Source organism: Paralichthys olivaceus, chromosome 21 (assembly GCF_024713975.1).
Source record: "Paralichthys olivaceus isolate ysfri-2021 chromosome 21, ASM2471397v2, whole genome shotgun sequence".
Taxonomy (NCBI): Eukaryota; Metazoa; Chordata; class Actinopteri; order Pleuronectiformes; family Paralichthyidae; genus Paralichthys; species Paralichthys olivaceus.
The window spans coordinates 6,409,041-6,423,634 of NC_091113.1; the positions used below are offsets into that span (position 1 = coordinate 6,409,041).

A 14,594-nucleotide genomic window follows, 5' to 3' on the forward strand; every position below is an offset into this window, starting at 1 on the left:
GAGACAGACAGAGAAGCTGCTCGTGTGAAAGTGCAGTGTCACGCTGAGAGTGCTGGCACAAAATCTGAATGATAAATACGATGCATCAATTTCTGACTGCGCTGACGTTTCGCCATATGCTTCCGTCGCTCTCCTCTGAGGGCGACTCATCTTATAACGCTTGTCCTGATGTATGAGTCGGTGTCGTGTGTGTGTGAGTCCTGTTAGAACAGGTTCGGAGTGAGCAGTCGTGGAGCCAGTGATCTCTGCCATCTGTTAATAGGTGTGATATAGCGGAGCAGGGCAGCGGGAGGCTGGGCCGACAGGGGGGGGAGGCCGAGAATATCGATTCTCTGTGAAGGTACCTGCAGGTCTGGTCTGGAAGCTACAGCAGAAATAAGGATACAGTTACAGTTTTCATCTAGTTCGTCGGAAATGATATGAACGAAGAGCAAACATAAATCTTTGGGGGTTGAAAACTACTTTATATTCAGACTAACACTCAATTTACAATATAACACTAACTGACAACTATTTTTCTGTCAGTGAACTAACCAGTTTATAAACTAATGATGTCAGCACTAGTAATATAAATATCTCTCTTTTAAGTATAAATTTAAATGTAGGGTCAGTAATCCTGGAAAAACTATAGCAAGAGGAGGCAACCAGTAACATCCCGCTCCCTCCGTCGACCCTCTTGTCAAAGATACGCCCCAAAAAAACATGCACACTGACTGACAACTGCTGGAAGACGACACAAACACATCACCAACCCTCCTTTTGACGTCATGTCTCTTCCTCTTCATCATAAAGTAGCAGAGTAATAGAAACTCTACTGTTATTAAATGTGTTTATGAGAAAGTAAATTGTGTTACTCTGATTATTATCCCTGTTTCTTTCTTTTATGACAAACTAAAACGTCTGGAGTTAGCAAACACATTTCACCAGTCACTAGAAAAAATGTTTGACTGATAAAAAGTGTTTAAAATATGATTTTCTTGGGTGAGATGAGCTCAACTTTTAATATGGAGGATGTAAAATAGTTTGAAATGACACAAGTACCGAAGTTTAATTAAAAAGCCTTTGAAACCTCTCAAAATTAGGAGACAACCCTTGTATGTGCAGTTTAACAGTATTCATTAAACGTCAAATATGCTCCATATTGCTATCGACCCGAACCCCTTCGCTGACACTGTAATTTTTTTTCTTTTCCAGTGTTTTTTTCTATATAAAATATATATGTATTTAATATTTTTCCTCTTATTATATTGCTGAAGTTCCTCTCTGTACTTCTACAGTTGCCAAGTAGCTGTTTTTGTTTAAAAGTGTTATCGTCCAAATAGTAGAGGTAAGTGCTATTTAATGGAAAATCTTTAATCAGGCTGCTCAGCAAAACCTGTTATATTTCACTGAAATGTGCTGAATTGCTCTCAGTCCTTTGTGGGGGTTTGAGCACAGACCCAGTTGGTAACCGAGACTCTGCAGGGAGGGAGCGGAATGATCTCAATATGATGCTCCACTTAAAAAGAAATGCTCCCCCTTCGCTCTCATGAATAACATTGCTTGGAGTGTAACACACCTTTATCATTCAAAGCCTGCGAAGGCCCTTTGTGCTGCAGGAACAAGACAAGTGGGAATGAGACGGACCCATAGCTGGGTTTGTATCACCACAACAAAACAGCCTCTTAAGGTACTTGAGACAGATGACGGAGAGCAACAGCACTATAAAAACATGGAACACGTAACTGGAAAGGGTTGAAAAACAACTGGAAACATGGAATGAGATCTTATCTTCCATCCATCCATTATCCAACAGGTTCAACACATATATGATTGTGTGGGGTAGGTAGTCACAGTATCGGACCACTGGACCAAAAGGTGAAAGGTAGTTTAAAGAAACATGCAGGTGACATAATACCCTGAATACTCAAGCTCCTGCATGTCAGTTGTTATGATGCTTCGAGCTTCTACTATGACCAATAACACCTCACAGGAAGTGGCAGCCACCTCCCAGCTTCACTTCAGCCACAGTGACCTTGTTCTTAGTCTTAAATAAATACACTTTACATGCAAAATGCAACAGAAGTGAAAAGATGATAAAAATAATTCAGGAACTATAGTGAAGACGTTTGATGTATTTTCCATTGAGCTGCACTCTGGGGAATCTGGGTCGAGACTTCGCTCAGATTGTCGTCCTACAAATTCATCTTTCAGATATCTACATCAATAATTCAAACTTAAGAATGAGGCTGCTGCATGTCTGAGCGACTCCTGGCTTTATAGTTTCTTAGAGGGCATGTGAGGGTAAGTACATACAGGAAGTATGTGAGAAAGGGAAAAGTACTCACGCCGCCAAGGTTGACCTCTCCCTTGCCCCCCCCCGAGAACTGGCTGGTCAGCTGGTACAACATGGTGCGTCCACGCTTCCGGGCCTGGCTGAAGTGGGAGTTGCTCTTCCTCCTGCTCCTCTTGTCGTCTGAAACTGTCACACAATCACACGTGACAAATGAAAACACACGTTGTGTCAGAAGGAATTTGGTGAGAGTAGGAGACAGAGAACACAATGAGAAGAATAACGTGTCCTCTAATGCAACAAAAACACACAACCGCTGACATGTACTTGACTTGAATGCATCTAACAAAATCAGTCTATATCCCCTCTGGCACAATTCCTGGTATTTGCAGCAGACTGTGTCCAGGTTCCACTTGAAGATGCATGGCTGCCAAAATCAAATCCCCCCCCACCATTGGAAAACATCAGTCTGAGAACACCAGCCCAAACAATATTGCCGGGTGGAATGTGACAGTGATGAACAAGAGCACACAGAGAAAATTAAAGCTGCAGGGCTTGAGGATGTTAGCGCTCGTAAATCACGCTCAAATTAAGCAGGAGCTTCTCTAACAAGCAGGACTGGTAACCTACCCTCTTTCTTGCTGTTGTGGTGGCTTTTTCCATGCGTGTCGGTGATGTCCTTGAACGAGAAAAGGAAGAGGACCATCTCGCCTTTCTCGTTCTTGATGGGCACGATGTCCAGCAGACACCAGAAGGCGGCACCTGGAGAGAAGACCAGAAATGTGGATTCATTCACACGGTCAGTGTTAATGTGCAGGTTTAGAATCTGTAACGTTTCTAAAGACCTTCCTGACAAAAACCTTAACAAGATAACTACCTTTACCAAGGAGGTTACATTTTCATCTGGGTTTCTGTGCTTGTTTTGTATCTCTGTTTGTCTCTTCTGGCCCTGTCCTTGTAAAATACACTTTCTTTTACCACATGAGTTTTTTATGCCGAGACCTGCCATGCCATGTCAGCTCTCACTGTGTCCGAGCCGTTTGCTACTTGTCAGGTACGGCCATAGCCTTTCTAAAAATATACCACAAATTAGATATGGATCATGTTCTGGAGGATTGTGCACAAAGAGAAAGAGCAAGTCAGGGGGTTGGTTATAACAAGTCAGGGAGGGAGGGAGCACCGTAGATCCAAGACCTCGCCATAACCCAGTATGCTCATTACTGCAGAAACTGTGCTCTGCCACCAAACAGATGTTGCACATCTCCTTTAGTGTCCCCAGTGTGTGTGTGCGTGTGTGTGTTTCAGCATGTACAAGGAGGACGAGGAAGAAATCGGTGTGGATGTTGATGTTCTAGCACAAGACTGTGGGTGTAAATATGAAATGAGAGGCAGTGTTTGGGTTTTTGTGCTTGCAAGCTTAAAGAGCAGGATGTGTTTGTGTGTGTGTGTGTGTGTGTGTGTGTGTGTGTGTGTGTGTGTGTGTGTGTGTGTGTGTGTGTCTATACTGAATCCCTTTAGTGTCAAACTTTATCATGAAATATATCTTCCATTCAGATTCTACCTTTAAAAATGTACTGCCTCTGTTTTACTCTTTGTTCTCTTCCTTGGATCTCGTGTCTGCGGCCACATTCTCATATTTTTGGGTCTATAACGTTGTACATACGATTGTGTCGTTCCTTCCTCATTAGCTGCAGTAGCGTCCACCTACAGTTACTTACCAACTGTGGGGTGAAGAGAGAGGATCCAGAGAAGCTTTATTTTGTAACTGCAGTGCAGACTTGTGATCCATCAGAGTAATTAGTGGCTCATACACATGAGGCTGCTGCAGGTGCTGAAGAAACATAATCCTGTGTGCCAGTCAGAGGCTTTAACACTGTTGTATGTTCTCTCTTTTCATGCATGACATCTCATTTTGAGCCAGAGCGGGATTAGTTAGAGGATAGAGGGAATGAGTCAAATTCTGAAACACACACACACACACACACACACACACACACACACACACACACACACAGAGTTGTGTCTCCATGACTTCAGAGAACATTACATAGACTTACATTGATTTCCTGCAGACTTAGTCTAACTTTTTCCATTGTTACTACTTGCCTAAACCGAGCACTTTCTCTACCCACTCGTGGTGTGCATATGTGTGTATATAGTTCAGTATATGGTCAGTGGTCTTTTTTGGTTTATTTACTTCTACAGTTTTTTTCTATTTATTGTATTTATTTATTTTTACTGTCATATTAACACACCACATTTTTCTTAATTTAATAGCCGAGGAGAACTAAAACTCCCACTTCCCCGCATGTGTCCTCTAATTGTCCTTAATTCATTCTTCTTGTGGTGGGATTGTAACTAATCAGTTCTGGTTTCGATGAGGGACTTTTTAAATGTCATTAAGGTCCCCACAACATGAGTAATCCCTTGACCATGTACGGTAAGTGAAGTATTTCTTCCAGTACTAAGAACTTAGCTTTGGAAATGTGCATATGAAAATAAGCTGAAACTTATTATTCCACCCCACATTTACTCCTTGAAGCACAATTTGAACTGAATCACTAAGATGAATCAACTGCTGAGTTTAATGCTTTTTTCAAACTCTCATAGGTTCCCCTAAATAATAACGAGCACTGAAGGGCACTACATCTACAAAGGAGTGTGTTTTCCATTGCTGAACCTCCGTGTGTTTTTGTATTTTGCACGACTGTGGGGATTCATAATTCAGCCAAACTCTTCTTCTCTCATCTAAAAATAAAATGAATAACATCTTAAATTTTGCTTCAAAAAACTGAACAGATGACAACACTGATCAAACCAGAACAGAACCCAGAGGGAAAAAAGTCTGAAGATGATAATTGCTCCATAACCTTGAGCTTTGGGAGATGTAAGGGTTGTGTACGTACACACACACACACACACACACACACACACACACACACACACACACACACACACACACACACACTCTTTCCTCTTTGCCAGACACCCACCATTCTTCCTGTAGAAGTGGACCTCGGCCTGGTACTCCTCTCGACCCTCCAGAGCTTTCTCCATCTGCTGGGCCACATGCTCGCTGGTGTCGGCTCCGTACAGGAAGCGGCAGCTGCAGTTCTTCTGCATCACCTCGGTTCTCGTGAAGCCCGTCAGGTCGCAGAAGCCGTCCGAGCAGTAGACGATGGGGTAGCCGCGGTGGCCCTGGGCATTACCCAGCAGGAAATTACTGTCTGTGAGGAGGGGGAGACATGGAGGAGACAGCTGGGTGAATCATGTTAAGGTTTGACGTCCCTTGCACACAGAATCAAAGTCTGTTTAGCTCTTTGAACTGGTGTCAAAGCTCTGCAGGTTTAGTTCAGCACTAGATCGTGCGCTCAAAGTAAACATGAATCAGACTTTGGTGTGGACTCAATTTTAGGCTAAATTAATTTCTGCAGGCTCTGATCATCAGTTTCCTGAGCTGAGTCATTTTTCTGTGGTCGTCAGAATTGCTGCTGTGGACAGTCGAGGGAATTGGCATTTTGGTTTGTAGATGATGACAAATAAAAAACTGCTCACTGGGGAATAACAAGAGCGCAGGGGTTAGTTATTGATTGCCACATAATTGGATGATATGAACCCAGAAAAGAATTGACCTCTGAACTTCAAATCTGATTGATTTATAGAGGAGTGCAGGAAAGCGGAAAAGAGCCATAATATTATAAAAAATAATTCAAAGGAACGAGAAGAGGTGATGAGGTTTAAGAACGTTCAGTTTCCCTTCAGATAATATGATGATTGATGTAACCAGTCACAGAAAAAAAACTCTAGACCTAAAGTGCCTCTACTTTCTTGAGAGAACATTTAAATACTCAATAAATGCTTATTTAAATGGGTGAATTACATTTTTATTATTTATAAATACACCTTTAGCAGCCACATCAGTCATTAAAATAATCCCTTTTCCACACAATCCAAATGGCATTTGAAGAAAATATAGAAAACTACACTTCAGCATTTACAGATGTATAAATGACCTTTAGATGATGATGTATAAAATAATTATCAAACAGAAAAATGATGTGCTATTAATTTCACATGAAATACATGAAATTACTTTTATTACACCTCTTTTACTACTGTTCGATATTTTCCCATGAATTTCTCTCTAAATGACATCATGTGCCTCTGATTTATAAATATTGCCTCATATTAAACCTTTGCTCTATGATGTAATACACCTAATTTCAAAATCAAATAAAACACAGGAATAAAGTCATCACCTCCTCCTTATGTTCCTTCATCTTCACACTGCAATCTCCAGGCAAACGTATATTGTGCCGCGCTTGTTGAAGCTCTGAATAGAAAAATGCAATATCCCTGCGTGACCTGATGGAGAGCTATAAGATCCACACCTCTGGATTTCAAATGAGTGGAGGAATCGATTGTTATATATTGCGTTCACGTTATTTTGATCAAACAGTGATGTGGATATTTTGCTGTGCAGCTCATTCAAATGTCAATTTCAGCACCACGGACAGTTCTCCAGCTGCCTGCGCTTCATCTCTGGTTCTGAAAACACGAATCATCATCACATCTCAGTTCTGAGACTTAAAACCAGCGACTTCAGGCTTAATTTATCCTGCACACCTACACATTAATCTTGCTGATAGGTTTACTGTAGCTTGACGTCACACTTTCCCTCGGCGGCAAGAAGCATGTGACCTTGACGAGCTATGGCAGCCTGCTGCGCCGCTTCATTGTTAGACAAACTGTTGTGGCTGCGTCTGTCGCAACTTTGAAATACGACATTAAAAGCAGCGTGTGTTCATTCTTCTCCTTAAAATTTCAAAGCAGGATCCTTGACAGCGTATTCTCAATGGTGACAAGATAAAAACTAATTGAGGGGCTTGCACATTAATATCATTTTTTATAAATGAAAAATAGCTGAGGAGAAACTGCCGTGAAGAGAAGAAGTGCAGTTCATTATTAAAATGTGCTACAACAAAGTCGTTCGTCACGTCCCTTTGACTTTATGGTTGTGGAGAAGTATTTCAAAACAGTGGATCTGTGGCAGCTCAGGTGAAATAATTATAATAATAAGTTTGTGATTCTGGTTTTACTGATGGTTTGGTTTGCAGGTTTCTTGGGGTCATGTCTGCAGTCAAACATTTCTGTTGTAGCTGGAGGTCTACCCGTTATTATGTGAATAAATTTCTAAAATTATCTATTATGTTATATTTATGTGTTGATTTTCCTCCGAAGTAAAAAATTATGTGAATATGCTGAACACACACACAGTTATTCTTAGAAGTCAAGACATTAGTGCTTTACCAAATAGTAACTGTCTTCTTTCTGCTGCTTTACAGAAGACATCAGACTCCAGTTTTTTTTATTTCGAGCAGACAGACAGACAGACATAGATACTTGTCTGAACTCTGCAGAGAGCGAGCCTAAGGAGGAGCAGTATTAAGCAGCTGCTATCGCACTTTCCACAATCTAGCTATTTAATTGGCCAGACTGCAGAAGCGGTCTACAGGGGATGTCTTTTCTGAGTGGTGACAACCTTTCTTGGATGTGCAGTGAGCAGCAACTAAATTGTCACTGTGGAATTATAGAAAGAGACAGGCATTAGTCGGATCCATCAACGGGAGAGAGTTTTTTTTTTTTTTTTTTTTTGCCTACACTATCTCCTGCTACGATTCCTGTTCCTCAGATTGTATTACATGGGAAATAAACCCTTGAAGTATTGAGTTCTACAGATCTTTGTAATTGTGAGTTTAATGACAAGAGGCTTTTGTTGGGTTTTTTTTGCATTTAAACGCACAACATTAAAGAAAATGTCTCACATCTAAATCAATTGCCCGAGAAACACTGGCTGAACAAGATGTGATCTCACATGTTGGGAAATGTTCTATAAATTCCTGACACACCAACTCAGAGAGCCAGCAAGTGTTGGAGAGGAACTGCATTCATCTCCGGTTTATGTAATGTTTACTAAGAATAGGTGCATCTCTACTCAGCATCCCTAAATCTGAGCTTCAAATAGGTCAAGGCCAGGTGTAGTCGTAAATCACTACATAAGGATGTTTTTAAACCAGCGTGCCACCGAGGGAAAACAGTTTTTGCTGCGTTTGGAGTTTCACACGGTGGATTAGATTAGTCATTGAAGTTATCTGTGGGATTCAGAGAGAAGTTCCATTCAAGCTTAGGTGTTTGAAACGCCAAGGTTTTTTTTCCAGATGATTAAAATCAGGTGAGATTTTAGTTTAGTGCATTGCAAGGAACATTTTGAAAATTTTTATACAGGCAACACTTTTATTCGCCATCTTGCAGAGGGTTAGACTGATCCCATTGTCATGTCTGTACAGTCGATATAAAGACTGGAGACGGGAGGAAAGCTAGCCTGGATTTGGTCCCAGGGATCCCATAAAACAGCAAAATGACATTTTTACACTTGGGTTTTCAAACAGCTCACAGCTTAAGAGGTCCTCGAGGGGGGGGGACTGAGTCAGGATGTTTTCTTCAATCTCTATTCTTTGTACTAAACTACAGTATGTTCACCAGCTTCTGGCTCCATAACCACATTTTGATACTTAATCTTCTCATCTAACTCGAGACAAAAAAGGCACAAGTCAATTTTCAGAATGTCAATATATTTATTTAGTTTGTGTTAATATAATTATAATTATTATTTTGGTTGTTTCAGAGCAGATCATTTCATAATTTGAATCAAGTATTTTGTATGAATAAAACATATCTTAATGCTTTTACTTCATTCACTTCAGCTTCTGCAACGGCACACTTATTTCCTCTCTGGTAACTTTGTAAACAAGCAGGCAGCGCCCACATGAAACCCACTTGATAAACAGTGTGTAATCATGCGTGTGTGTGTGTGTGTGTGCGTGTGTGTGTGTGCGTGTGTGTGTGTGTGTGTGTGTGTGTGTGTGTGTGTGTGTGTGTGTGTGTGTGTGTGTGTGTGTGTGTGTGTGTGTGTGTGCATGTGTGTGTGTGACAATGCCTCAATTCTAAGGTCGTAATCCTCTCAGGGATATTGCTACGAGTGGCCGCTCCACTGAGCCAGCTTCCTTAATTGCACATCTGTGCTGACTTGCTACAACTGTAATCTGACATGATAACACTACATGCTAACTGCTAGCAACAAGCATCCTGCACGTCGCACAAGTTCCTCTGAGTATAAAAGTGTGATGATGCCCATGAGGCTTGGCCCCTGCATCAGGAGCTAATTACTATCCTGTAGCATGTAATTACTTATTGGGGCAGATGGGTGAGAGTGCAAGGAGTGGAGAAAGGCCACTGCAAATCAGCAGTCACATTGTTTTTTGATATCAGTGATTAACGCAATCATTTTCTAGACTTTTAAATGATACACATATACAACATCTGGACCATTTAAGTGAATGTTTAGCGCTTGTTTGAGACGTTTATGTATCCTGTAAATAAAAAAAGAAGTGCAGTTATAGTACGTAGCGGCTTTATCCTGAGAAGGTTGAAAATTACTTTATGAAACTTCACACCTACATTCACGCACCCATGGAGGTGGAGCTGTCGTGTAAGGTACGGATCTGAACAACAGGAGAAGATTTGGAGTCTCAAATTTAGCTGAAGCCATGGATCAAACTATACCAATGCAGAGAATACTGCTGATGCTCATCAATAAACAATGACAAATCAGTGCCTGCATTCATCTTCGCACCTGGAAAACCAAACACAATAGCTTCAGCTATCCACTGGCCTATATCTGCGCTCCTCTGGTGTTTGCAGCTGCCTATTAAGACCTGTTCATCAGCCGGGTAACAATGAGCTCCTTGAGGTTCCATCTGACTGTCCTCTCTGTCTCCCCTTTGGTTCTTCGGTTGCCTTTTAACAGAAAAGTGTTCAAGGGGAAGATAAACCCAGTTCTTATCTCTGCCTGCAGCTGCCCTGTGGTTACGCTGCCCCACAGGGCGAGCTCCGCTGTCAATGTGAGGGAGGTCGCATAAAGGAGCTGGAGGTGGTGAGGAAGGCTGTAAAGGACAGGCGTGTGCGCTGTAACACACACACACACACACAATCACACATACACAGCACAGCGGTGGTAAACTGGAAGGTCTTGGTTTTCGCCCCATGTGACAACATACATCTGCCCTGGTGATTCACCTTGGAGCAAATCACAGCCTCCAAAGTGCTATTCTACATCCTGACCCTGACCTTTGACCTCTGGCACTTTCCCTGCAGGGATCAATAGGGGATTGTCACATAACATACAGACACATATGTAAAATCAGCATGACATACACAAACACACACACATGGCCTGTATTTCCTTTGGGAAATACAAACATTGACATTGCTATGGGCCAAATACTGAGCTGTGCAGTGCCAAAGGTTATTGACTTAACCTGTTCTGACATTTTGTTCCTCAGTTCAGGAACAGGAACTGTTAAATTAAAATCAACTCTAAAACTGATTTCAGTGTTCAGCACAGTCCAGATAATATTTGTATCATTAAGCGTATACAAATTAATATGTGTATTAAAACTGTCTCTCTTAACACAATAGCACTACAACCCACTGATGGAATGAAAACATGGGATATGAAGCTGCACAAGAGATAATGACCGGGAGACGGATGTCACACTTTTAAAACCAAAACTGCTCCATTGTTTCTCGCAGCAGACTCAAGCTTTAGTTGGGATTGCACAACAGCAAAATGTTTTTTTGTTTTGAATAATGGAAGCAATCTGAGTAATTATATGGGTTTGCTGGAAAAAGATAATAATAGATAATATATAATAATAATGTTTGCATGAATAATCATCTGATGTAAATAAGAACTCATTGTAAAGAGCAGGCGAGGTGAGAGCGACAGTAGATGAAAGTTTTTGGACAATGTTTGACTGAATGGCCGCTCAGTCAGCAGTTACAGTACAGTTGTGCTGGGCCGCTTGTTTTGCTGACCTAAAAGTATTTTCTTCCTCAGACTGATGGACTGAAGCACTTCTTTTGTACAAGAACTGAAAATATGTGACCTACATAATGTTTAATATTTTTAAGGCTATAGAAAACTGTAGGATTTGCTTTTGTTTGTGTGTTGATTTCAATATGGAAGGATTTAATACAGTGTAACTTATACTTGGAAGCTCCATCAGCTTCTTAAAATGAGAGATTATTGACATGTTCCAATAAATAAATGAATAATTTGCTGCTCTAGATTATAATTACTGTAAATAGAGGTTGTGACACATTAAATTCAATCTTGGACTGAGCGGCTCAGGGGGGCTTTCTTCAGTTTCTATAAGGGCTGAATAAAGCTTGTTTTTGTGTGTAGCATGTAAAAATGCAATATGATGTTTGCATATTCAGATTGATCATGTTTTATTCAGTTATGAATTAGTGGCTTGACTCTAAATTTAGCATTAAGCATTTTGGGAAACTGTGATTACCGGAGGAAGATGTACAGACTTTCTGCTGTCCTGATGTCAATGGGGAACTTGCCAATGCAGAGCGGAGTGGACGGGCTAGGGTGTAGGGTTTAACCATGGCCTGGACGTAGACTGGACCCGATCTGTTCACAGCAAGGTACGCAAGCACTAGTGAGTTGGATACAGGATGATGAGCACAAAGAAACGTTCCCTCTTCCGCTGATGAATGTTATAACAGCTTTCCTTCTGAGTTCAAACAGTCAAATAAAGTGATATCTTTGAGTGAGGGTATTAAACACTTCAGAAATACACAGTACATAGTGCCAAATTGTTTTTGGACAGCTTCAGCAGGTTGACGACAGTTACTTAAAAGGAATCACAGCTGCACCACCCACAATGCCACTTGTTTTTGCGTTGCGCCTTTCAGAATCAACGACCAGCTGCCTTCTAGTGTCCTTGAGAGGAAAAGCAAATTCAAGTGTTGTCTATTTAGTGGACCATCTTTTTCCTCAAAGACCAAAGTGCTCGAGCATCATCCATGTCAAGTGCCAGGACCCTGTTGCCCCGGAAACAGGAAGGAAGCTATTTCGAGCAGTGGGCACGCTACCACTCCTCTGCCAGCAGAGGCCTTATGGCAGCTTTGAGAAATGCCTAAAAGTGGCAAAAACTGGCACGAAGCTGCGACGACGTGTATCCTGCCGTCTGTCTGTTGATCTAAATGGCCATAATTTGGTTCCTTTTTCAAGAAGCATGGGGAGGAAAGGATTAACACCCCGCTGCACTAAAATAGAGCAGATGTAAAAACGCCACCATGAATATTGAAAATATGAAATTATTTATAACAGAATTCATTTTCTGCAAAACGGTGAATGTGGGCACAGCTGTCTTTTCCAGTAGTTACAGTCGTGCTGCAGGGGTGAAGTACCACGAGGTGGAAGAGTCACCACTCTAAAGAAATAGATGTTTGACATAATTATCAATAATATCACTGGAGCAGAAGAGAAAATAGAAGATCAGGAAGGTTTTCTTTCTGAGTTTAACGACACAATGGAAAAGACTCTGAGCCCGAAAGGGAAGTGTTTCTTTCCTTCTTGCTTTCAGTCTCACACAGTGAAGTCAGAGAGGAGGTTCAGAGAGCAGCTCTCTGGAGGTGGCAGCGAGTCAGTGTTTAGCTCAAGGACTCTTCAGGATGAGGACATGACCTCTGGACCTGCAGCTGAACTCTATGCTGCCCAAATCTTCTCTTGATGCAAAGCATATACTTTACACGTGTCCTAATTTGTAGTTTTAAACCACACGGTTCAGAAATGAGGAGGATTCCTGATGAGCTCCTGAGAGATCCTCCAACACCTCATTAGGACCCTGACTCACAAGTCAAATGTATAATTGCATACCCCACTCATCAATTACACAGCAGCGTCACCAATTTCACTGTTTACTTCAAGTCTGCCTGCTCAGAGAGTAACAGCAGAGAACAACAGCCGTTCATTCAGTCGACGCTGCGACTGGCTGAGGGAGGAGAGGCTGAATCGACGAGCAAACAAACACAGACGTCCCTACGGTATTTGTTTACAATGAGCCACAACTTCCCCTGAGGTGGCACGAGGTAAAAAAACAAGAGGGACAAGCTGAGCAGAAATGGCAGCACTGCCTAATGGCTGCACTGGGTGGTTTGGAGCTAACTGAGTGAAACAAATGAGGAAAGACAACATGATTTCTGAAGGTCAATTTTCTGCTCATCACTTTCTTTTTTCTGTGAAACAAACTTTTCTCTACATCCCAGTGAGGCCAGCAGCAGTGGTTGCTTTAGTCAATCATTGTTTCTACAGAACAAGTGTCTTGCCCATATTCATGATTCAGAGAGTCTGTCTTATTTCCTGTGATGATAATTACCAAAAGATCTTTAATGAATGTGTTGTTTCAAACTTTTAAAGTATCTTTTACTTTCATTGGATAGGATACCTCAAAGTGTTTCCATTCTACTTACGGGTGCCATCGAAGCGTGTAGCAATGGTGTCCAGAAAGGTGTTCTGAGGGGCCAGGAGGCCCTTCATCACTGGCATCTTGACCCAGATGTGGGACAGCCAACAGCTGGCTCGAGGTCACACCATCCCAGAGTCAGAGCGGTTGGCTTCCAGGGGCTGTCGACAGGGGCAGGAGACTTGGAGGGTGACAATCCAGTGCCAGCAACGGGGACACACATTTACAGTAAAAGCAGCCACCTTTCTCTGAGCGATGCCTGAAGACAACTTGTGCAGCCTGGGGATGACTGAAAAAGCTCCCTCCACCAGTGAACAGGTTTGGATGCAGGCGGCTTAGATAGGTATCACGTCCAGGTGATGCTGAGATCCAAGGAGCGTCACATCAGTCGGCCCAGCTGTTGCTTCTCTGCACCTTTTAGCCAGAGAGCTCATTCCAGCAGCAATGTGGAGGAAGTTATCCTTTTACTCCACTCCGTTTTTTTCCATCTACAAGGAGGAGCAGGAATCTGCAAAAAGAAAAAATAGGTCGGGCATGTGTCTACACCTCTTTCATCCCTCAGCTCAGCGCCCTGTCAGGATGCTGTGGCACAGTAGTTGCATCTTCTTGAGCTTTCTCTCCCGTCTCGCTCCTGCTTCCATCCACTCCTGCGATATCCCAGCCAATGAGATGCTGGCAACCTCTGTGGGGACCTGTTCTCATCTGTGGTGGGGGGAGAGAGAGAGAGAGAGAGAGAGAGAGAGTGAGTTGGGAGGGAGAGTTGAAGGAGGGAGGGAGGTGAGGGGGAGGCTTTCGGAGCTGGTGACAGCACCATTACATCCCATAGAGCTACTATCAGCACATGGCTTTTGTGTGCATGTCTGCAAATCGAGGAAAGATGGATTACCTGCATGTCGGTCAGTGCAGCCTATTGTATTCTGTTGGATTGTGTGCTATTGTGC

General features: G+C 42.2%; 1 protein-coding gene across 1 annotated transcript in view; it reads right to left on the reverse strand.

Annotated features, from left to right (window-relative positions):
- kcnh4b (potassium voltage-gated channel, subfamily H (eag-related), member 4b) overlaps positions 1 to 14,355 on the reverse strand; it is a 33,757-nt gene extending 19,402 nt beyond the window's left edge. Inside the window, exons 1-4 of the mRNA XM_020082740.2 lie at positions 13,661 to 14,355; positions 5,266 to 5,499; positions 2,903 to 3,034; positions 2,328 to 2,461 (exon numbers count right to left, since the gene is read on the reverse strand). Coding sequence (XP_019938299.2) covers positions 2,328 to 2,461; positions 2,903 to 3,034; positions 5,266 to 5,499; positions 13,661 to 13,736 — 576 coding nt within the window. The 5' untranslated portion in view covers positions 13,737 to 14,355. The remainder of the gene's footprint in view (positions 1 to 2,327; positions 2,462 to 2,902; positions 3,035 to 5,265; positions 5,500 to 13,660) is intronic.
- Between the last annotated feature and the right edge of the window lie 239 nt (positions 14,356 to 14,594).